At 33.0% G+C, this 24,825-nt stretch overlaps 1 protein-coding gene across 1 annotated transcript in view; it reads right to left on the reverse strand.

Moving 5' to 3' along the window:
- The window catches only part of LOC129216294 (adhesion G-protein coupled receptor G6-like), a 43,732-nt gene continuing 18,907 nt past the window's right edge, over positions 1-24,825 (reverse strand). Inside the window, exons 9-16 of the mRNA XM_054850504.1 lie at positions 24,223-24,685; positions 20,353-20,511; positions 19,621-19,733; positions 10,436-10,692; positions 6,185-6,248; positions 4,968-5,167; positions 2,485-2,594; positions 1-174 (exon numbers count right to left, since the gene is read on the reverse strand). Of these exons, the coding sequence (XP_054706479.1) occupies positions 49-174; positions 2,485-2,594; positions 4,968-5,167; positions 6,185-6,248; positions 10,436-10,692; positions 19,621-19,733; positions 20,353-20,511; positions 24,223-24,685 (1,492 nt within the window). The 3' untranslated portion in view covers positions 1-48. The remainder of the gene's footprint in view (positions 175-2,484; positions 2,595-4,967; positions 5,168-6,184; positions 6,249-10,435; positions 10,693-19,620; positions 19,734-20,352; positions 20,512-24,222; positions 24,686-24,825) is intronic.

Here is a 24,825-nt window from a genome sequence, read left to right on the forward strand (position 1 = left end):
TTTTATTACATTTTTATCATTCTGTATCAAATACAATTAATCAATTAGTTATTCAACAAATCCTTGATTGGTAGATTCGTACTTTTTCACATCATATTTTACGATATCAATGTTTGCGGATTCTTTCTTCTTGAACTTTTTGCATAAATCCCAAAAGGAAACTTCTTGAAATACCTAAGAGAAATTGTTTTAAGTTTTAAGTAAGTTATATACCGTGGTTGAGTTTTAGAATCTCTGAAAGTATTTCCATTGTTGGATTATTTTAGAAATAGGGTAACGACTCCAGTAATTGACACTTTAAGAGTTTGTCCTTAAACTTACCTCTGTTTTCATTACTTGGAAAAAAATATTCACTTGCAAATATTTTTGTATTAAAGAATGCACATATGTGCATCTATTTAGTTCACTAAAATCAAAAATTAATATTTTTATAAATAAATAAATAAATAAATAAATAAATAAATATATATATATATATATATATATATATATATATATATATATATATATATATATATATAAAAGTTACCAAAATCACTTTATTTTTCACTTTTAGATTACATAAGTTTTATCATCATAAGAAACATAATTAATGTTAATTTAAAGTAGGTAATTTACATAATGCTAAATCACACATCTTGACGTTAAAAATGTATTTTAGAGAAATAAAAATAAATTTGGAGTGTTGCATTCAAAAAAATATTGAAATTATTGCTATTTCATTAGTCGGTATGCAGTTTCGATATTACGAACTATAGCTATTTCCACAGAAAAAAGAACATTGACCCGATGATTCTAAGGGACCAAGAAAAATGAACCTTCTCTACAGTCGCAATATCTGACTGATTGCCAAACATATATTTGTTTTTTTTCTTTGTTTCTTTTAAAAATTTAACAGTGTATTCTAAAGGATTCAAATCAGTAGTAGAACCCACATAATATAGTTGCTGCAAAAGTATCAAAAAACAAACTAGTGACATATTGCACAACACATTGGTGTTTATAGGCACATGTTCCAATTACTGGAGACTAGCAAAACTTAAGCACCACTAAATGGCATCCATCATTATTTCAAAAATCTAAAAAGGGGCAAAAACATATTTCTACTCACTCAAAGTAACACCTCTTAACGAAACAAAACTTTTGACAACGAAAACTTAAAATATGGTTTAAGTCAGATTTTAATGGATTGATGCGCATGCTTTCCTTAAGCCATAGAAGAAGCTTTTGCAACAAAAATGGCTGATTTGACACAAGCCACAATTATTTCTCTTTCCTATGCACTGCTACCATTTAGTAACATTAATTGAAGTTATAATCTTTAAAGTAAATGTACATTCAGTTGGTATATAGCCTTCTACTTTCAAAAGATTGGATACGAATCTTATTTTATACATTTTTGTTGGAAGTGAGAATCACTGGTGACCTGCCAATTACTCGGGGTGTTACTACCAGAAATATTTTACTTATTTTTTATAGATGCAGGATGATATTGCTTTTGGCATTGTTATAATTATGTAACTCACTCTAACTGTTTGCAATGCAAACTCTTTGAAGCACAGTTAAAATAACAGAGTATCAAGCATCTTTTTTTGATAGTGAAAATTAATTAATAAAAACTACGTTCTATTACTCTCATTTTTCATTCATTTAGACATTGAAAATACTTAGTTTAAGATAGAAATTTCTTAGATTTAAATGAGAGAAATATTACTAACTAAGCAATAAAACCGATTTCAGTTTTAAACGTTGTGTCAGTTTCATCCGTCCTTAAATCTTATACTGATACTGCAGCTTTAAATAAATTAGTTGCATTGCTATAAAAAAATTGACTAGTTTTCAAGTACTTCAAATTTACTTATTTAACCTTTTCATTTGTTTAGAAACTGCGTCAAAAGCTAAACGAATTTCAATTATGACATTTAATCGAATTTTGTACACTCGTATTTAAATTTAATACTTACTGAAGACAAAGATACTGCTGATTCTTATACATGTTTATGGATCTTAGAATGAAAAAAATAAAGAAAACAAATGCATTTTTTAACATCACCCCCCCCTCCCTTGATGTATTTTGCACTACACGCATTTTATTGTTTTTTAATAAAAACGCTAATTATCATAAAGTAAGAAAAAATCATTAAAATAGCGATAATTCCCTCAATGATTAGCCAAACAGTGTAAAATTTTAATAGGTTGCCAAGCAAAAGTTGCTAAGTAACATCAATTTGTTCATTTTATACAAGGGCTAATTTCTATATTACTATAATTGACTGGTAGTTTATTTTAATGTTTTTTTTTCTTTATTATGGGGTGTTGTATATTGTGGGTAAGTTTTATAAAATTCCATATGGGTAAAGTTTTGAGTGATCGTCAGTTGTGTGATTTTTCCTTCATTTATGATAACCAGTGCATAAAAAGTTTTCTTATCTTCTAACAAATTCAAATTTATTTGATGTTGCTGAATAGAAAATTCATACTTACAAAAAACAGTGTAACGTAGTAAGATGTTAGAACTATACAAACAGCAAACAGAACTCGAAGGTCTTGAGATTGTTTCTGCAAAGCGAAGAAGCCAAATATCCAAGAGGCAACTACAAATCAGAAATACATTTCCTTTATTATACATACCTAATTGTTTCAAGTATTTTAATATTTAACATGAACCAAAATCATAATTTACTCTATAAGCATCAGTCAGAGTCGTTGACATGAGTTTTTCGTCATCGTTCTTCTTTTATTCATATGTACCTTCAAGGTAACGTTTGACCATTTCTGCTTTATTGAAATTATAGTCAATATTTCCACTTATATTCACTTTTTCCTTCTGTTGTGTAATAATTTCATTTTAATTACGATAACGTTTTCATTTACTCTATCGAATTGAAATTACAAAAGTCTATTTACAAAGCTTTTAAACCTTTTAAAGCTTTATTAACTAAGTGTACTGCATTGTATTGTCGATTTATCAGTTGAGAAAAATATTTTAAGATGCTAAATAAGTGAAGCAAGTGCGTTGACTCTCAATTTATTTTTAGCAGTTCAATTACAAAGTAAAAGTTATAATAGTTCACACAGATTTCCTTTAAAAAATCTGGTCTAGCTTTCTGAATTTAGTATTTACAGGTTCTTTTTTACTCAGCTTGAAAGAATGTTTTTATTGTGTTACTGTAATTTACTAATTTGTTGCATCATAAAAGTGACACATGAACTAATGTCTTAATATTGCTAATTTTCCTATTTAAACAAAAGTGTCAGTTTCTCAATCGTTATCTCCGTATTTGAATGATTTTTTTTTTTTTCAAAAGTCTTCATTTTTGACCGTTTTATTAGCTTTCCCTTGCGCAGATACGCATTTAAAACTAAGTAAAATAAACAACTTTACAGTCAAAGAAAGAGATTCCATCTACAACGGAGGACAGAAATTCCTCCTCCATTTGAAACCCGTTTCACCCCTGGTCGATGCACAAATAGGGGGGGGAGTCAAGTTGAATCTTGCTGCATTTAGGACCTATAGGGCTCTCGCATTTCTTTTATTAGAAATTTGGCCCTGCTGGAATAGGTTTTGTTTTTTCTGTTTGCAGAACATCCGTCGCTGGAGACGAGTAGTAACTTTTTTCTTTGCAGTTTGTGGATACTGGTTCGCTAATTTTTTCGGTACATTTGTTCGAACTAGCTCAAAACAGATAAAATACAATCGACAAAACCTTTTCATTTATATTTTGACATTATTCTTCAAGTGTTCTGATCGATTAAATTTTAACTCACAACGCCTGAGTCTAACACACAACTATACTCACCTACAATGGCAGGAATTACAATACTGCTTTGCTTTTGGATGTTCCGTCCGAAGGAGTAATGAAAAAAGGAAATTTTAATTTTCTGATTTTATCAATGCTTTTTATATAGTTCAAACACAGTATAAAACATTAGCATTGAATGAAAGTTGACGGAATATTGCTTTGAAAATTTGCATCTTTCAATGACTTAGGATCAATTTACATGATATGCTTGTGATGCGATTGCGTTGCGTTAAAAATGATCAATGGATAGAACTACCCGAGTTAATTAAATTTCAAGTTTCCTAGCATTAACGTATTGATGAACGTTGTTTTAACAGCAGCAACACAACTTCAATGCCGCAGTTTGGAATACCACTTACTAACGTGGCACAATAGCATCGTAAACGCATCATGAGAACATCCCTTTGCTTCAGCATGCGAAATTTCGTAGATCACTTTGTATTTATCTAACGCGTCTTAGTTCTAACCATTGATGGTTCTAACGTAGCGCAAAAGCATCGGAAACGCATTATTTGTATGATAGCTTAACTCGATGAAGGTGAGCATGAAACGCAGTCTAGAACGCTTCTATTTTTATTCTTTCACATATAGTCTGTTTTATTTTCAACAAACATCATAATAATACCAAAACTACAAAAATTGTATGATATTGCATAGCGCCATCTTCCATGGAAAATAAGATGGTGAACTAAGTCTACTCAGACCTATTCTAATTCTTATCAAAGCCTATTTTTGGTTCCATCATAAGAAATCGCTTCAAAGACTTTAAACGCTACATTTCATTGAAATTCGATACTATTGGGATATATATTTCATGATTTAAATCCGGTGTTTCTGCGCAATAATTATTCAGCATATACGCATAGGACAGGCTTTGTTAAGTTCGGATAAGTGTTTTTCTGCCGTTTTTTATAAATATTTTTCTCCATTTTTGTCATCCATTGAGATTTAACTTTATTGTACAAGCTTGCTTGTTTCTTTTCCGCTGAAAATAAAGTGCGAAAAGAACGTCAAATTCTGTTATTGCCTTATTGTTAGTATGAAATCCAAAACACGTTTCTTCAAACATCTCAAAAACTCATTTCGACAGATACTTTCTGTTACATCCCCACGGCAGTTTTCTATGAATGAATAACGAAAGATATTTGGAATTTTAAAACTTACTGAAACATAGATAAATAGTGAACGTGACTCGAAATTTGATGACCAATTCATTGCACTGTGTTTCTGCCATCAGAAAGTCTTTTCTGTGCTTGCAAGTCAACGCGTATGCTGCGCATGAATGCACGCATAATGTCACCAACATCAGACTGACGACGGGAATGACTGAAACGCGTGCTACATCTGAGACAATGAATAGACAGCTAAAATGAAAGAAAACAAACTGCATTAAAATAACGATTATAAAACTTACGTTAAAACAGTAAACAGCATCCCCCCCCCCAAACCATCAACCATAACCTCAACGGACTGCTTTAAAAATTTGCCTATTTTAAAGATCCAAGGTCAATACTTAATATTTTAAGACGTATAATATTTTATTTTTATCAAGAAGATGTTGAAATAGTTACTTTACAAAATTCTTTCTTTTAACTGTTCTATATTTTTGTGTGCATTTTACATTATATTTAGAAATTATGTATCCTTTAAAATTGTATTAAAAATGAACTTATATGTATTTAATGCTATGCAAATTCGGTATGGGTTCGGTTCGGTTTTTATAGAGCGTGAAAAAATTAAATATGGGATCCTTCTAGACATCATACGACAGAACTAGACATAAAGGTCAAAATAAAAAAACAATGAGCGCAAGCGTCTGTAACTATGCACAATTCTTGAATTTTTCAAAGGCTATCCTCTCTCAATTCGCTTCTATTTGCTTCTATTCAAGAGACAAAGGCTATTCTTTCGCTAATCAAAGACAAAATTAATTTTATCACAATGAATATGCTGTAGAAAGTCAAGCTTTAAACTTTGGAAACATTTTTCAGGTGAATACTGAATACGATTGAGTTATGTAGCGGACAGGACATCGAGTTTAAACATACAGCTAAGCCTAGATGTATTTAGGTGTTGCAAGAAAAAAAGAAAAATAATAACTTAAACTTTTTAAATTTAGAATTCCAGAAATAATAAATTTAACAAAAACAGGAATACGAGATTGTGAGTTTAAAAGGTGTTGAATATTTCGGCGATTTATTATTGTAAATAAATGTTTATATTCATGTTTTTAATTCTCCGGTTTAATATTTTTATCTATACAACCTTCTGATTAATTGCTTGATGTTCGATAATAATAATATTCCACGTCACCAACAAGTTACAGTGAATGCCAAGATTCCTTATTTTAACTAATGAATTGAATACAAAGAAAAGCCTACCTATCTTTCTGAGTGCCATAATCCTTAATAACCCATATTATAAACACTATAACAACAGGTGTGCCTGAAAAAAAAGCAATAATAATAATAATAATAATTTTAAAAAAGGTCAAAATAAAGGTCAAAATATACAAGTAAAGCCTTAGAGTAAGCCCGAAAACATTAATATGCCTACGTCTATCTTCATTACAAAACGTTTTAAAACATTCGTAATTGTTACATACTTGGAACATCAATCTATTACATTGAACGTCTATTTTATTGCTCTCTGGTGATGCACAAGTCCTCTTAGCCCACAAGATAAACGCAACATAATCATCTCTATGCAGTTTTTCTTCAATATTTTTTGAGTCTTATTCTCATCCGAAGAACTTCATGTCAATACCAATCACCCCTTTTCATGAGATAATTTTTCTTCTTTATTTTTAGACATAATTATCAGCTTGGTTCATTACTTATCTTTATTTCCTTCCTCTTTTACGAATTATTGTTGTTGTTGTTAATCTCAGACTAGTAGAGAAAATCTTCATGAACCTAAATACAGCTAAACGATTATCGGCGACCTTTTTTTAACGGTTATTAAATGTTTTTTTAACTTATGATTGTGTAATGGGGTCGTTTCCAAAATTTTAAAAGTTTTTTTTCTGAAAGAGCATGCTTAAAAACATAGGATACCATTTTTTAAATAATTTGTTTAAGTTTAATATTTTAAAAATAATACTTAAATCGGCGCGCTTTCAATGTTTATGCTTCTGTCCGATGACATCACAAATGACGAAATACCATTCTGTGTTGCCATTCACGCAACAAAATATTTAATTCGCATGTATGTGTAACACTCACGTGTATTGGCAACGATATGGCTGATAGCAAGCGTAGAGCGCAATTTTATTTCGCTTCTTGATTATCATAACGTGGAAATGTAGTAGAAAGATGCGGCAAAGTGCATCATTTGTGATGTCATCAAGGCCACGCCTTGTTTGAAAAATCGGACATTAAAAAAATAATAATAATGAAAAAAGAACTGTTGGGAAAATGAAAGTATTCTCTGGGTCCATGGGTTTTTTTTTTTTTTTTTGCTTGTTCTATCAATTTCAGTGACTAAAAGTAGTAATTTTGACTGAAGGAAACAACCCCATTGTTCGTTTCAGCTTTTACCTACGTATATTTTTTACATTCAATGTTAGGGATTGCAATGTAGCAATGCTTTTAGCTATAATTTTAATCTATGTATGAATGTTATTCATATTTTTTAGCTTTTGCATACAATAGCATCGTTTTTATCTATATTCGGACTATCCGCGTTTTTGCTTATTCGCAGTTACGAGCCACCCTATTCCGTGGATAATCGGGAGTTTACAGTATCTGAAGAAAGTTCAGGAACAGCATTGGCAAAGATATTTATTGGATCCTGGAGGACCTCGCCTTTTATGAAACACAAATAAGCTAAGATATAGACCGGAGAGGCTAAGGTCCGTTTCTTAAGTTATTAACCTGCGACAATGTGTCTCATTTTCAGACAGCATGACTTCTTGCATTATCACTCCAATGCATTCTCTATAATTAATCGCTTAAATATATCCATCGTTTTTAATAGCATTTAAAAATTACAAACTGACGACATCCTTTCCAAAATGAAGGAATTTTTCGACGAAATGCTCTTTTTGAAGAACCTGTAAGGGCAAGATGAACCAGACTACGTAGTAGGTTGACGGTTCCCAACCATCTAGAGCACATGCCCTCCCCCCCTTTAGGAGGTTGACTGACACCAATCGCCTCCCTTTTTTCCTTGAAAATTCATAAGTTGGCGCGAGTCAACATCTATATCATTGAAAATATAAATGTCTAATTTTAATTTGAAGCAAAATGTACCTAATCAAAAAAAGTTATCTAATCACTCATAAACTAAAAAAAAAAAATAATTACTTAAATTACTAAAAGTGCCTCTTTTTAACCTACTTTCCTAGTAAAATTCAGAGAAAGAAGAAAAACGCATAAAAGAAGGCTTAATGCATCTTAAAAATAATGTGAAAAAAAAAAGATCAAAAATGAATAAAATATTCAAATAAGTATCGAAACATTAAAAATTGGAAAGTACGGTATTAAGATGGGGGAAAATGTCTGTCGGTCTGTCTGTCTGTCTGCCCCCCCCCCCCCCAATAACTGTTGAGTGAATAATCCGATTCGAACAATATTTTTTTTTGTTCAAAAGATCTCGGCGAGAACACATCATTCTCATATTTCACCTTTTGATTTGAACAATTTTTCGTTCAATTTTGAACAGTTCAAAAAAACTTAACATTAGCGCTTGCGGAGAAAATCAAGGCAATCCCAAACTTAGAGACGAATTTGCTTCAAACAAACTTTGCAGGAAAAAGTTTTTGAAAAAAAGCATGTACAGAACATATCTTTTTGATTTGAACGGTGCAAACCCTTTAATATTAGTGCCTACGGCAAAACTCAAAGTCAATGTAGATCCCGAACTTTTACTTCAAACAAATTTTGTTGGAAATTGCTCTTGATGGCAAACTTCCGACTCGAACTCCTAGAATTTTAAAACTGTCGACTCCGAATCCGACACCTGTACCCGAAAATTAGTCGGACTCTGACTCTGACTCCGTAGCTTTGACAAAAATGTAGACCCAGAGAGAAATGACTCCGATTCTCGGAAATTTAAAGTCTTTGACTCCGACTCCTTTATCGCAAAATAAGTCTGACTCCGACTCCGCAAACATTGGCAGAGAGTTTATTTTCACTCTAAAGTTTTAATTTATGTATTCAGTTTTTGACGGAGAAATTCGGAGTCCTTTATGTTTTAACATAAAGATAAGTGCAGACGATTTTTTTTTTTTTAATTTTGAAAATTATTTGCTTTGTTGACATTTTATTGTTTATTTGTTTTTGAAAGTCATTTCTTCTTTTTTAAAAATTATTTTTTGGCTACAGAGGAAACACAAACATTTTTTTTCTTTTTTTTTTTTTGATATGCTGTATTTAATTTAATATTTTTAATGGAATTGTTTTCTTCAGTCAAAAGTAATACTTTTAGTTGGTAAAATAGATAGAAGAAGCAAAAAAATAAGATGGATCCAGAAAATACTTTTATTTTCTCAACAGTTATTTTTTAATTAACTTTTTAAACTGTCCGATTTTTCAAACAAGGCTTGATCTTGATGACGTCACAAATAATGCTCTTTGGCGCATCTTTCCACCGCATTTCCACGTTATGATAATCAAGATGCGAATTAAATTGCGCTCTACGCTTGCTATCAACCATATCTTTGCCAATACACACGAGTAAAGATGCGAATTAAATATTTTGCTCTGTGAATGGCAACACGAAATAGCATTTCATCATTTGTGATGTCATCGGCAGATGCTTAAACAATGAAAGCGCACCGAATTAAGTATTTTTTTTTTAATATTAAACTTAAACAAATTATTCTAAAAATGGTCAGATCCTATGTTTTAAGCATGCTCTTTCAGAAGGATATACTTTTAAAGTTTTGGAAACGACCCCATTCTGTTTGAAAGAGATTTAAGTTTTTTTTAAAATGGAAAATTATATATTAGTTGCTTTTTTTAAATGGTGCTGGAACTTCATTTATGAGTTTTTTTATTTTAAAGCACCTATTTCTTTAGCTGGGCGAGACATACCTTATTTCTAGAAATGCAGCTTTAAATGGTAGGAAGTTATGTTCCAAATAATTTGCCATTTTAGCTAATTTTGAGAATTTTGATCAGATACTAGACAGTCGATATTGGTATACGGGAAAGTAGGCTCGTTTAGTTCTGGTCAGAAATTCTTGTTACGTGTTGTATTTCTTTCTCCTACGAAATGAATCCGAGATCTTTGAAGCGAAATTCTTAGCTAAGATCATTGACGTACTTTTCAAAACCCGAGGTACATTCATTACGAAATTATCTTCTTTTCAAATTGGAATCTGGAATAATTGAAAACGATATGACAATTTAAATGAGAAAACAATTCAAAATTGAAAAACTCATAAACGAATAAATGAACTAATGCATCGATTATAAAATGCTCTTATGAATGTCTGTTGGTGAAACAATTAATTTTTAGGATGAATTTGTGAATCTAAAACATGGTACAAATGCTGCCCAGAGAATATTTGTGAGGGTTTAATGGAACTGTATTTCGAACTAATGATAATTTTTTGAGCCTACACACGTAGTTTTTTACCAAAATTTTTTGTAGCTTTTTTACCAAACTGTGTATATTCAACTTACCCCAGACAGCAAGGCTTGCTTTTAGAGCAAAGTAAGGAATTTCTGATACATCTGATTTCTTTGCGAATCTAAGCTTGTAGATGACAGCATGAACCAAAAGCCAACCAATGATGGCAAATATTGTGTAATGGAGTGCCATTGCTAAAATCATGCATCGGGTATGCCATATGTCACTAAATATTATTAGTACCAAGCAGCACAGGAAGCTGACAGCCAAGCAGAAAAGAACAATGTGATCGATGGTCATCCGCCAATGTCTGAAAGAAGAAAGAAAGTTTTGAAATGTGGATCCCAGGGCCTGATTACCGCACAAGCCAACTAGGCCTGGGCCTGGCGCCCCATCTTCCTAGGGGGCCCAAATTAATTAAAAGAATTATGCATAGCATTACAACTATACGAAAAATACATTAAAAAATAAATAATAATAATGTAATGACTTGTTAATAGGAAAAAAACCCGTCCTTAATGAAGAACTTTTATGCATTCTGCCGGTAGTGAACTTACCATTTCAAAATTATGAGGCACACCGGAATTCATAAATGCACATGATAGACAAAGAGGTCCCCAAAAAATGCATTCCGACGAGCCTCAAACTTGTAAATCAGCCACTGCATTACACTATAAAGTCCTCAGGGGGCCTCCAAATTATTGTGGGTCTAGGACCTCAATTTTAGTCAGTTAGGCTGAAGGAGGATAGAAGAAAGGGGAGACGCCCAAAGCCGTAAACTTACTACGCGCACTTGAAGCCGTGGACAGAGCGGGTAAGGGAGAGGGGAAGGGGAAAACTCTACCCAAGAAAGCAATGGTATTCAATGTAGAGTAATAGGGAAAACGTTCAGAAAGAGAAATAAATGTGCGGCACTTTTATAATTTTTATTGTCGGAGCAAAAAAAAAATGCTTCATTTATCACATACAACAATGAAAAAATCTATTTCCTTCGAAATTTTTTTTTCTTATTTTTATTCATTTTTGTTGTTAGTGAATGCATTTTTGGAATGTAGAGTAGTTATTTATTTCCCACCGATTACCACACAATTTCAGAAGCTTAAACGCACTTAATTAATGAAACTGTGTGTGTAAAATCTAAAACTGTGCTTAGTTAGAATTCGAGTATACACACATAAGAAATTAATTATCTAAAAAATGTGGATGCCTTTAATCTTAAATTTTGAACATTGTTTGAAAGAACTACAGAATGTACCAAGTACAGAAAATATCTTTATTATACACAACAAATATTGACACATTAAAAGTAAAACACAAGTGTATAACAAAATTTTAAATTTCTTAAAAAATACCCTTAAAAAGGCCAAAAATTTAAATATTTTTTCTATTATATTTTCTTCTGTCAAGAGCTCTCTTTAATAAGTTTAGTTTAAAAAAAAATCTGCCTTGTAGTTCAAACTGTATGTATTGCTTAAGCCATTTTCACATATGAGACATTTTCACTAACTGTATTTCTGGAATATTAAACTTGTTTTTAATTGTGGCAATTAAAATATGGTGAATCATTATATATCATAATATGATGTAGCAAATTTATAGTTTTCTTGCATTAAAAAAAATATGTGCCCTATCCTCTTTTTTCTATGGTTCTAGTAGAGATATTTCGAACAAGAAATGAGTTATTCAAGTTGTGCTGCCAGGATTGGCAAGTATTTTGCCACGGGTGGAAAAAAACACGGTTTTCCCCTTCCAGCAAAAATAGATTTTTTGCCAGTATTTAAAAGGGAACAAAAACTGGAATTTTTACAGACAACTTATGTAGTTTTTTAAATTTTGCCCTCAGTAAATTAATAAAAGATATTAATCATGCTTTAATTAAATTCTAGTTTTGGTTTTCTTTGACATCTAGCTTAAAATAAATGTAATATTAAACTTGCTTAAACGAATGCTTCCAAAGATTTTTTTTTAAATAAAAATTGAATTTACAATTTGTATTTAAGATAGGAAAATAATGCAAACATGATTGTCTAAAATGACTAGACATTTACAGTTCTCAACTACTTTTCCTCAGGTGTCAATTTCCCCAGTCAGGAGACAAAACGTATTATTTCTTTAGAGAAAAAAGATAATTTTCTACATTATTTGACTATTTTATGTCAAAATTAAATGGCTTGAAAATCTAAATGAAATCTGGAAAAAGAATAATAATTTAAATATTTGATGAGGTTGGTCGTCCTGCCAGCAAAAAGGGTTATTTTTGCCAGGATAGTGGCAAAAACCGGGAAAACAAGTACAACAATTGTGCAATTTTAATACTCCAATTGAAACTTCAATTAAAGCAGACCAAGACTAGGTTCTTCAGAAATATAAATGTTTAATAAAAACAATTTAAAGTAAACTAGGGGAAATACATAATGATTTAAAACTTGCATATTGCGATGCAATGTTTAAAAAAATGTCCTGATATACCGGATTCAACTGAATTTTTATTACTCTGTTGGTATTGCAAAATTTGCACTATTTTCCTGCTAAAAATTAAAAGCTGAGAATTTCTTATTTAATAGTTAGGACAGTTTAATATTTTATACCAAAGTCAGGGAGTTGATTTTTATTGCTTTTTACTCTCCACTTTCTGCATTCATAAAATAAAAAAGAAAAGCATTTCACTAAAACAATGGATTACTGTTCCACTGAGGCAATTTAATATTTTAGGCACAAAAACATGAAAATTATTAGAATGCATTTAAAATTACTGTGATATTAAATACGTTATATCCAATCCCCATAAATGAAGCAAATCTAGTTTTGCCACTTTGGCAAATATGGGCAAAAACAGTGGCGTACTGGGCCGCCGGGATACCGGGAAAATTCCCGGTGCGCCGGTGCCATACTCTTTTTTTTTTTTAAGGACTTTGTACTGGATATTGCGGCGCCAGAATAAGACGACTTGACATCATAAAACTACGTAATAGGATTTTTTAAAATCAAAGTAACCCCCATTTATTGGTTTATTCAAAAACATTAATGTAAAATGTTTTTCTCGTTAACATCCAAATCTACTTCCTTCACCCCCCCCAAAAAAATGGTGTCGGAATTTTCCCCTCTTTTTTCAAAATAAAAGTGATATACTTCATAGGATTTTTTTTTTAACTATCAATTCACGAATCGTCAAAACAACAATAAGTAAACATTCAGCGCCGACTTGAATTCATTAGAAACTAATAAACCTTTAGATTAAAATTTTTGGGTAATTCCCGTGGTTCCAATATTTTTTAGAATCAAGGCGCCTACATCACATTTTGGACATCTAACCCTCCTACGGCGCCCTTCTCTCTATAACTCAGTAGCAAAGTAAATGTTTTAGTCCGGGGAGGGGGGATGGGCTGAGGTCGAAACTTTTTTTATTTCATCTTGATATCGCTTCCAGCGAAGCAAAAGAAAAGCAAAAACTTCGGTTTCACTATAGTTTGCGGGCGGGGAGTGCGGCTGCAGCCTTATACACACACACACACACACACATATATCTCCTTCCCTATATTTGCCATTAATGAAACTAATCATACCTAACAGGAAAAAAATGAACAAATTTGGTAAACAGCATTGCATAGTCCTTTAGTGTTATTCATGATTCAGGAGCTCTGCGGAATATTACAACAGTTTCATATTTCGTTAATTATTGTGAAGTAATTAAAAATTTCGTGGCGCCGGCGCTGTGCTCCCATGAAGACTTGATTTACCCCCCCCCCCCAAACAGTTTGGGAATCGAAATTACAGGTCTAATACTTGTGTTATAGAAGATAGTATATATACAGCGCCGATCCGAGTTTGGCATGCGACTGTGTAGGGCGCCGAGCACGAGGGGGGGGGGGAGTGCCAAAGAAGGGCGAAATGAAATTTTTTAAATGTTCTTGAAACAATTTTTTTTCGAAGCTTGTTCGCATTGCACTTCCCTTCCCCCCAAAAAAATCTGGAAATATTAAAATATGCTTCATATTCTGAATTCAGGAACCGTACGTGATTAAAATGTGCTTTGTTTGAGGATTGTATTGAGTAGCTTAAGTTGGTGGTGCTACCAGAATTTTCTTCTGGGCAGGATTTTTTTATCATACAGTCATCCGTTAAGCATTGGTAGTAATAAGATGGTTATCGATCGCCTCGGGCCCCAAGATATGAAGGGCTTGCTGAATTGTATTTCATTTTTTTTTCTTTAAATATTATTCTTTTTTTTTAACCAACACAATTGATTTAATTTCTTACTATTATGACAGACATAAATTTCAAACTACATATTCAACTTTGTAAAAATTAATATAAAATATTAGGTAATTTTCCATTATACGCTCCTTATTCTGTTAGAGTCTGGGAGGGTTGGGGCGACAGAAAATATTCGCCCTGGGCGCCGTCACCATGCATTATTACCATTGTCTAAAAATGTCCAAGAATGCCTGAGCACAAATCCACTACCGCATCTTTAAAGTTTCTCATTAGGGTCGCAAACGCTTGCATTTCAAACAAATAAAAATTATCAGGCTGGTAAATTAAAATTTCCTCATTGAAAAACCAAAGCGCTGAAATGGTTTGAGTGTAAAAAAGGAAAACTGGGGGGAGCGTTTTCAACACTACCGTCATCAAAGATGGCCTAAAATTACGAACGTACTTAGGATTTAAATTTTAAAAAGCTTCCAGAAGAGCGCCCCCACTCAAACATTCGAGAAATGCCCCCACTCCATCATTGAAGATCGCCTAAAATTTCGGTTTTAGGACTTGAATTTCTAAAAGTTCCAGAGGTTCCCGACCCTCCCTTCCCTCTAATACACCAATGGTGGTCGTCCTTTGGATTTCTGATTTTTTTTGAGACTTCTGAAGCTTTCTGAGAGGAGCCTCCGAACTGCCTAATATCATCGTCAGAGATAATCTACAATTCTTTTCTGGAATTTCAATTTTGGAAAATTTCCGAAGGAGAGCCTTCAAACGTCGTCGCCTGCTAACACTTCCAATGATCGTCTAAAAGCTGCGGTCTAGGAGCTAATCTCGAAAATTTTCTTGGAACAATCCTCTCCCTCGCTCCAACATAATTAACGATTGTCTTAAATTTTGTTTTAAGGATTTGAATTTCAAAACGTTTCAGGGTAGAGCTTCAAAGAACTCCTCTCCCTAACATCATTGAAAGTCAACTAAAATTGCGTTTTTAGAGCTTCCAATTCGGACAAAAATGCCCGTCCTCTTAACGTTACCAAAGACAACCTACAATCGTGTTTTTAAGATTTCAATGTCAAAACATTGCCGGTCCTTCTAATGTTACCAAAGATAGACTACAGTTACGTTTTTACGAAAAATACGTGTTACGTTTAAAAAGTCCCGAGGGGTGACCCCCGAAACTGTCCTCCCATAACATCACCGCAGATAGTCTAACTGCGTTTTTACAGATACAATTTCGGGGGAGAGCTCAACCCCCTCTTTCTAATCCCCCGTCCGCAACGGTGGTAGGTCTATACCCACCACCCGGCGGCCCGGCGGGGAAAATTGTTTGGTTTCATCGTAGGTAAACCCCTTGACTGGGGCGTAGTGTCGGCTCTGTAGCCGGGACTCGGCCTGCGAAACTAGAGAGTAGAGACTCACCTTCCTGTCCCGCGAGAAGCACTTGCATGCATTCGCATGGTTGGTGAGGACTTCTGTCCCCCTCTTTCTAAAAAAATCACATATAATCAACAATTGCGTTTTTAAAGTTTCAATTTCGAAATATGGTCATGGAGCATCAACGAACATCTTCAGCCCGTAATATTACCAAAGCTAATCTAGAATGCACTTTTAAAACCCCAAATTAGAAAATTTTCCGGGGTGGACCCTCGAATATCTCCTTTCCATAATACAACCAAAATCGTCTAAAACTGTGTTTCAAGAGCCAAAGTTTCGAAAAAAATTCCCCGGGAGAGCCTCAGAACCCCCTTTTTTTTAATTTTAACGTTTCAATCCCGAAAATGGACGAGGGAGCCCCGCCTTTCCTCTTCTCCTCCTAACATGACCAAAAATCGTTTAAAATGCATTTTGAAAACTACAAAATCATAAAAGTTCCGGGGGACAAGCCCTCACACCTCACACCTATTTTTGAGTGAATATTATTCTCATGATTAGGTTCATATTGTCAATATTTAGATGTAGTAATGACCAGACTCTTAAACCAGAAGCTGAAGACATTCTCTTTCTCTTAATTTTAAATACGTTTGAAACAATTAATGGGTCATCAATTTCATAGGGGGGGGGGAGGCTTTTTACTATCGTTGACCCCTGAAAAAGGTAGCTACAGTAACAGTCCCACATTTAATAACATCTAAAACAGCGTTTCATGTCATCAATTTAAAAAAAAACTTTGTGGGAAAGCTTCCCCCTCCCACGTCCACGAGAATCCTGTCACAAATTTAGAGAACTTCGTCTAAAGTTTAATTTTTAGATGTTCGAACTTTTGATTTCGAAAAATTGCCGGAGAGGAGTAACCCGATCTCCATTTTTTCATTTTCAGGTTTTATCAAAGATAGCCAAAAGTCTGGAAATTCCGTATTTAAGACTTCAATATCAAAAAATTTTCGGGGACAACCCCTCAAACGCACCGTTTTCCCTTATTAAAGATCGTCTAAAATTTCGTATTTAAGACCTCAATTTTGAAAAAAATTCCCAGGGAAAGTCCCCAAAACCCATGTTTTCACCTGAAGTTATCAAAGATGACAGACGTAAGCATATTTAGGATTTCAATTTTGAATAATTTCAGTGAGTGTGTCCCCGACTCTATCCCTCCCCAAAATTATTAAAAAATAGTCATTCTTAATTTTTTTTAGGACTCGAACTTCTAAATATTTTCATAGGAGAATGCCCAATCTTCATCCTTGAAGTCAACAAAGATAGTCTACAGTTACGTTAGGGCTTTAATTTAAAAAAAATGCGGAGGAAAAGATCTGAACAATTCACCTTCCCACATCATTAATTTCGTTTTTAGAACCTAGTATTCAAAAACACTCCGATGGAGAACCTCAGACATCAGCATTGCTACAAAATTCTTAAAAACAGTCTGAATTTCGTTTTTAGGACTGCAATATCGGAAAACTTCCGAGGAGTTTTTCCGAACCCCAACCCTCCTAACTTCACCTACGATGGCTTACTATATTGCGCATTTGAGACTTATTTCGAAAAATTTCCATGAAGAGTCCCAAATCTCATTCCTTCTACGTTCACTAACGTTATCTAAGATTTTCCCGCAATCGCGTTTTGGACTTCAGTTTCGAAAAGCTTCGGGTTGAGCATACCCCCTCCCCCACAAATACCCAGAACACCCCTTTTTCTAATATCACCCAAGGAAGATAAAAAAGAAAAGAAATCTCTCATTTCGACGAACTGGAGGGGGCGCAAAAGCTTCAGTCCTCATAAAGGGCTGAGGATTATATACTCCTCTAATAGGAAGTTCGTCAAGTTTAATTTGTTAGTTGAGCTTGGCGGATCGGGGGGGGGGGGGGGGTTACGAAAATAGGAGAAGGCGCCGGTCAAGTGTTTTTTCCCGGCACACATTATCGACCCAGTACGCCACTGGGCAAAAAATAGTTTTGTCAGGACACTTTTAGAATTTTTTTTTCTACCTTTGGCAGAACTGTGCCAAACCTAATTTTTAAAAAAATTTACTTATCTGAAATTTTATGTTTAAAAGAATTAGGCTCATAGAAAAATTTTACTGCATTATATTGCAACATGTTGCGGTGAAGGTTTAAAAGGATTACGTTGTTACTAAACGCAAATTATAAATAAATGTAACCAATAATAAAATTGATAGCTAAAAAATTTCATTCCTATATCTTTGTTAACAGAACTCAATTCAACTTTCTCTAATTCTGTTCTTACCATTTTTTCTACTGTCCTGGCATAAATGACTTCTTGCCTGCAAAATGTCTAACCCTTTGTGTTGCCCACTATTGCCCTTTAAAGTGCAATAATTTTAAATATAATTGTCTACGTGAATTGCTTTTTTTTTCAATATTTTTTCCCCAATACCTAAACCTTACATTTAAATGTCGTTTATAATGGCACGAAAGATATCCCTGGAATCTTGTTTCCCGGTCTGTTTGTACACCTGTACGCAACACAAGCAGGCATTTTAGTTAAATCAACAGAAAATATTCACTATTAAACACAGCATTCTAGGTAACATAGCACTGATAAAGCCCTTCAAAGCCGAATGTTTTGGGTATACTTTTCCCCTAGTCAGTTAAAACCGGTTACGGTTTTAGCATCAGGTTTTGTCGTGTTGAGCGTCTCCCCTTTCTCCTATCCTCCTTGGTTAGGCCTCGGTGGCTCCTGCAAGTCAGTGGAGCCCAACCTACGATTCGCGGGCTACATGTAGCACGCGTAGTTGATTCGTTTGGCCCGATGTTCTATTTATTATTGTAAATCGAAAATAATGTTATGGAAACTTCGAAAAACAGCGAGTCATCTCCATTCGATATTAAGAATGATCGCTGCAAAGTTCAAACCGATTGATCAGAAATTGGTTTATAAAAGACAAATGGAAATTTTATATTGGTAAAATAAGCATATAGGAATGATGACAACAATTTTTGGGTTGGTAATTGTCTTTCCTTTTCCGTTCTTTCATATGTTATCTAGAGAAAGCAAAAATCAAATATATGTAAATTTTTTTTTGCGTTCTGGCGTACGAGAGAAATCTTAATACAAAGTGCGGCCCTCAGGTAAGAAAAGGTTGAGCATCACTGCTATAGATCATAAAGAAACCAAATGAGACATTATTTATGTGAAAAACTGACTGTTTCAAATTAAGAAAATTTTATGGCTGTGGCAACCAAGCAAAACTCATATTTTTTGAAAATAAGTAATCTAATAAATAAACAAATCTCGAATAAAGAAAAAATCTAAATGAGTAGTATTTCAATGTTAATAATTGTAAATTGTTTAAGATCCATACAATTCGCTTATAACCTTTAAATTAACTGAATTCTGTCTATGAAAAGAAATCAGAATCAATTTTTTGGATTTTTACATTGCCCAGAGAATTCTTTGCTCGATTCCTGTTACGACTGCAATAACAGTAGAAAAGGTATGTAGTCAGCTTGGAATCCAACTAAAGTCATAGCAACGTTCATCCACTTCAGATCTTATCTGGTACATACATTTATTTAGTGTCTAGTAATAAAATTTTTTGAAAACCTCAAAAAAAAAAAAAAAAAAAAAAATCGTTACTTACTTTGAAAGGATGAATAATACTACTGTAAAGCTTAGAGCTAGAATAGATACGCTGCATCCAACGTAAACAGCAAGCCCCAAAATGTAAATTGAATGGCTGTGAGGATTTCGTGACTGCAAAAGGATTAATAAATTAACCAAATATGTAAATAAATTAATATGCAAGTAAATACGAAGAGTTCAATGAGTTCCCTTTAAAATAAATTGTCAAAAATGTTGCCGATAGATCAAATATGTTGCAACAGGTATTTCGATTGCAACTGAATAATGTTCTCTTATTTCATTATTCGGTGTTAAACTATCAAAACTTGTTTTTGAGAATTTGTTGATTGTTTTAGTTTACAGATGAAACTTGCACACTTAATCCCTGACACCACGAGGAAAACATCTGCCAGGAAAAGACATAACTGCAACTGATTTCTGGAACATATCAATTAGTAAAACAGTAGCCTCTAGGACTAGCAATTTCACAGAGTGGCATATACAGGGGGGTTTGGGATTTACCCCTCTGAAACCCAGAAAGTTTCCTTTTTTTTGGACCATAGAAAAGAATTTAAAGTAACCACATCCTCCTCGGAAATGTTTTTCCTGGTAACGCTATTGGTTTCACATTCATCAAAACAGTGATACATTATATACTATGTTATGTTATTTAAATTGTTCGTGCAACCTTGGCTCAACATGAAATAAAACATTATACTTATTCCCAAGCGTCCGAAAAACAATACTTTACCAAAATAACTGAAAATATCGAAAGATGATGGCACTGGCAGTTATAAAATCCTTTCTTTAAACCTTTGTATTCGCAACCTTCAGTGCTCCAACGTCCTTCGCCATCTCTCCACTGAGGGTCATAATAAGCACAAATGGGCTTCTTAATTCTTTTCTTCTCCTGTATTTGAAGAAAAAAAAAGGCAAAAGTTTGAGACTTATAAGCATATTTTTTCTATAAGGAACAGAAAGCAAATATTTTCCAATTGAAACAATAATCTTTATACAATCGTATTTCTCTTATTCATTTGGGCATGTTACGTATTTGAAAGTGTCACAGTCACAAAAGTTCAGGATCACATTCACCAGCTTATTCGAGCCTCCGTCAGACAGCTAAAACACCGAATGAATCCTCCTTATTGATTGAAGAGGTTTTTCATCAGTGTTTTCGGTGTTGGATGGAGGCCTGAATCGACTGGTGGATACGACCGTCATTGACTAAGACTCCGGCGGCAATTCGTGTGTCTGATGGAGATTCAAATCCGCAGGAAAGTACGACCGTATTTATGACGACCATCTGTGCAGCACTTGTTATATTATTATTAGTTATTAAATTGGGGTAGATATTCATTCATTTTCCGTGAAGTTCATAATGCTTCAGAATATTTATGCGTTGCATTTTTTTTTTCTTCCGAATTCCGGTAGTTTTAAAGAAACTTTCAGACGAGTGATACTTTTGGCAGTTGTAACTACAAACTTTTGCCATAAGAATTTCAGCAAATTTTAACTTTCTTAAAATTTCGAGTTAAACAGTTGTGCTTTAACATATGAAGTTAATTTTTTTGGAACTTTATTGAAGTAAGAAAATCTACACTTTACTTTATTAGATTCGAATATGAACAATCATTTAATTTTCTCGGAAGAGAGAAGTTTTCCTTTCAAGAATTTTCAAGCACTAAAACATGTGCTGCAGGCTGTTGCAAATACCAGCAGCAGGTGTTTGCGACAGATCCATTTTCTAGAGCTTCTATCTTTGTTGTGTAAATTTTAAAATTTTTAAAACGGTGGCTCGATGTAATCAAGTGTTTGACATATTCAAAAAAAAACTACTTTTAATTTTTTTCTTATAAATGGGTGAGTTCCAGCGGTAACGGAAGGAGTTTTCCAAAAAAAATCGATGCATTTTTGTGTGATCATATCAAAATACATATTTTTTCAAAAACTGATGCATAGACTTTCATACACATCGTCGTAAGTTGCTATAAAAGCCAAAGTCGAGAATTTTTGTTAGTAACTTTTTTTTAAAAATCAAATTCAAAAAACGATAACGGAAGGACATTTTTGCGACATGATTTTTACGCTTTCATGTTCTCCCCCAAAAGTTCAGTTAAACTATAAAAGGGAAAATTCTATATAAATTAGAGCACACACAGGAGAGTTCAGTCACTACAGTTCCAGCTCTAGTTTTAAAAAATAATTATTTAAAGCATATAAATTATGTATTTGTTAAGGGTAACGGAAGGACAAGAAGTCCAAAACAATTAAACTTGGAAAATTTCAGCTTACAAACATTTATTTAGCTAATACAGCAGTCTGAAACAATATCTAATGCCTGAGCAATCTGTTAACAATTCTGAATTCTTTAAATACTTAATAATTTTATCATAATCCATAGAACATTTATCTTCATTCTCAGCAAACACGAAGACCATTTCCACATTATTATGCATTCTCAAACAAGTTATTTCTATTCCTTCATCTTCTAGATGAAGTACCTGTCCAACATTGCTCTTTCCCTTCCATCCAGCTAACAAAACTTGTCCAAACATTAATGAATCCTTTGGCATATTCTCATAATTTGGTGTTTTTGATTTAGTAGTATCTTCATATTATCTAATTGAGAATCTGTTGACTTTGAAGTGAAATCTCCTTCGATTTGTTGAAGTACTTTCTATATTCAATAACATAACTTGTTACAGGATTTAAATAGTGCATCTTTTGTGTGTCAGGATAAGAATGGATCTTTTGGATCCTTTTTTTCTCCATCTTTTTGAAAGTTGTTTTATGAACTTACTGATCTCTTCGCATTACGTTTAACGGTTAAATCAATGGTCTCAACAGTCCTTTCCTGTGACTAGTGGCAACAAATCTGAAAGCAGTTTCAATATTGCATTGTTCCAATATAAATTTCAAGTTTTTAAGCATCTGTTTCCGCTTGAATTGGCTTTTCATATCACAAACGTGTCATAGCAAAATGATTTTCACATGCTTAGAAATTTTTAAGTGCAGTTTTCATGAATTTCATCACATACACAATAGAAGAAATAAAATCACGAAACATTAAAAACAAAAATTTAAATATATATTTTTTTAAGCACACATAATTTTTGCACAAATATTACGTATATATATTTTTTAAATGTGACTACTACCTTTAAACAATAGTTTGTTTTGTACTAACATTCTGAAATTTTACCCTGTATCAGCTTATAGGTGATGAAATGAAGTATCTGTCCAACATTGCTCTTTCCCTTCCATCCAGCTAACAAAACTTGTCCTAACATTAATGAATCCTAGGCATATTCTTATAATTTGGTGTTTTTGATTCAGCAGTATCTTTATACATTATCTAAATGTCCTTCCGTTACCGTATTTTTTGTCCTTCCGTTAGCATTACAAACCATATAAATTTAATATCCATAAAATTATAACTATGCCTCCTTGACGAGGGGCATAATTCTGCTTAACATAAAAAAACATTAGTTTCTATACTCAATAGGTTCTTGATGAACTAACTGAGATGTAGTATTTTAGTAACGGAAGGACAACAAATTGTCGCCGTAGTAATGGACTTACTTCATGGTTAAAAAAAAATTTAAATTACTTACCAAAAAGTTTAACTAGACATTCAAAAGATAAAAGTTAACCTAAATATTATGTGCTGATAAAAGGTTTATTGAAATTACTCTGTGTGACAAAATAGAATAATAACAATAATAATAATAATAATAATTTTTTGCACTGTAAAAATACAAAGAGAAAACTTGATTTTGCCGTTGATTTTCCAGATGTCACCAAACTATTTGGGAAAAACATGTTAAGATTCAAGAAGTTCATTTATTTCTGAAGATAATGGTATATGGCAAGTGACAGCATATTAAGTTTGAAAATTCAAGTGTCATGTCGCCTTTTTCCTGGAATTCACCAATGACTTGCGTTGACTGACGAAGAAAAAAAAATCGAAACAGCTGCTAACTTCTAAAAATGATTTGTATGAAGAAGTCTTAAAGAGAATAAAAATATGAAACTAGTAATCTTAACACAATAGGAAGAGATATTTTAATTTCATCAATTTTAACTACATACTCAAATAATAATAATAATAATAATAATAATTAAATTTAAAAAATAATTAAAAAAATAATAATTACAAATACAGCTTCACCAAATTTTTTCTGAAGATAAAGAATAAAGCATGGGATTACACGCATATTTGTTTTCTGTTTTCTGAAAACACTGAAGCTGTTTGAAACCACTCAAGAAAATTGTAAAGCCACTAAGTTACAGCTTTCCATTCAAAAAACAATGTTCAAAACTTGATGTGAAAATTTTTGCCTAAATATACCTTTAAACTTTTTTATTTAACTCTGGTTTAAAAATTCAGAACTAATTTCAAATTAAAAAAACAAAATAACTTTCAATGCCTAAATTACGTTTAAACCAACATAAGTTTACGCTTGAAACGAAGTAAATGGTGAAACCTTAAGTTTTGTGAGAGCCAAATGAATCTTAATAAAATATCATTACATGCACACACTTACATTGGATTAAATTATGAAGTAAAGCGGCAATATTAAGATAATACATAATTCAAAGATATACTTTCTGATACCATATTTTTGAAGAAGAGTTGAACGGGATTGGTTAGATTCCATGCTGGGCCTCCAGTGAGAGAAACATACATGACGGGAGTTGACAGTACTTTATAGTTTCTTTTCGACAAAATATTCTCCGGGTGGGGGAAGAGGTGCCAGTCTCGGAAGAAAACCATGCTGATTTGGCAAACTTTTGAATGATCTCTCTCTCTGCTTTCCACCAAATCTGACGGAAGCAAGAAATAGGCAATGCTTTTACGATTGGCAGATTCTTCTTCACCTTGGAATAGGAATTCAATGGAGCTGTTTGACAGTTTTGCCTCCTTGCTTGTTGGTGACACTGCAACACCAATGATATGGTCCTTCCCATCCGCTGTTTTTGTGTTCTTGGCTTCTGCTAGTATATTTGCATTGGAAACGAAAAAATCTTTGTCTTCTTCTGTGGCAGCTTTCATGATGTTGTCCATTATTTCAATGATTCTAAAACAGCAAATATATACTTTTTTGAATGCATTAAGATAGTAGTGATGGGCCATTCCATGAAAATGTCAACCGCTTGTCCCGCACGGGACGCTGTATATATTTCATTAAAAAGTAATAATTTAAGCGAAAAAGTTCGT

This window comes from Uloborus diversus, chromosome 2 (assembly GCF_026930045.1).
Source record: "Uloborus diversus isolate 005 chromosome 2, Udiv.v.3.1, whole genome shotgun sequence".
NCBI lineage: Eukaryota > Metazoa > Arthropoda > Arachnida > Araneae > Uloboridae > Uloborus > Uloborus diversus.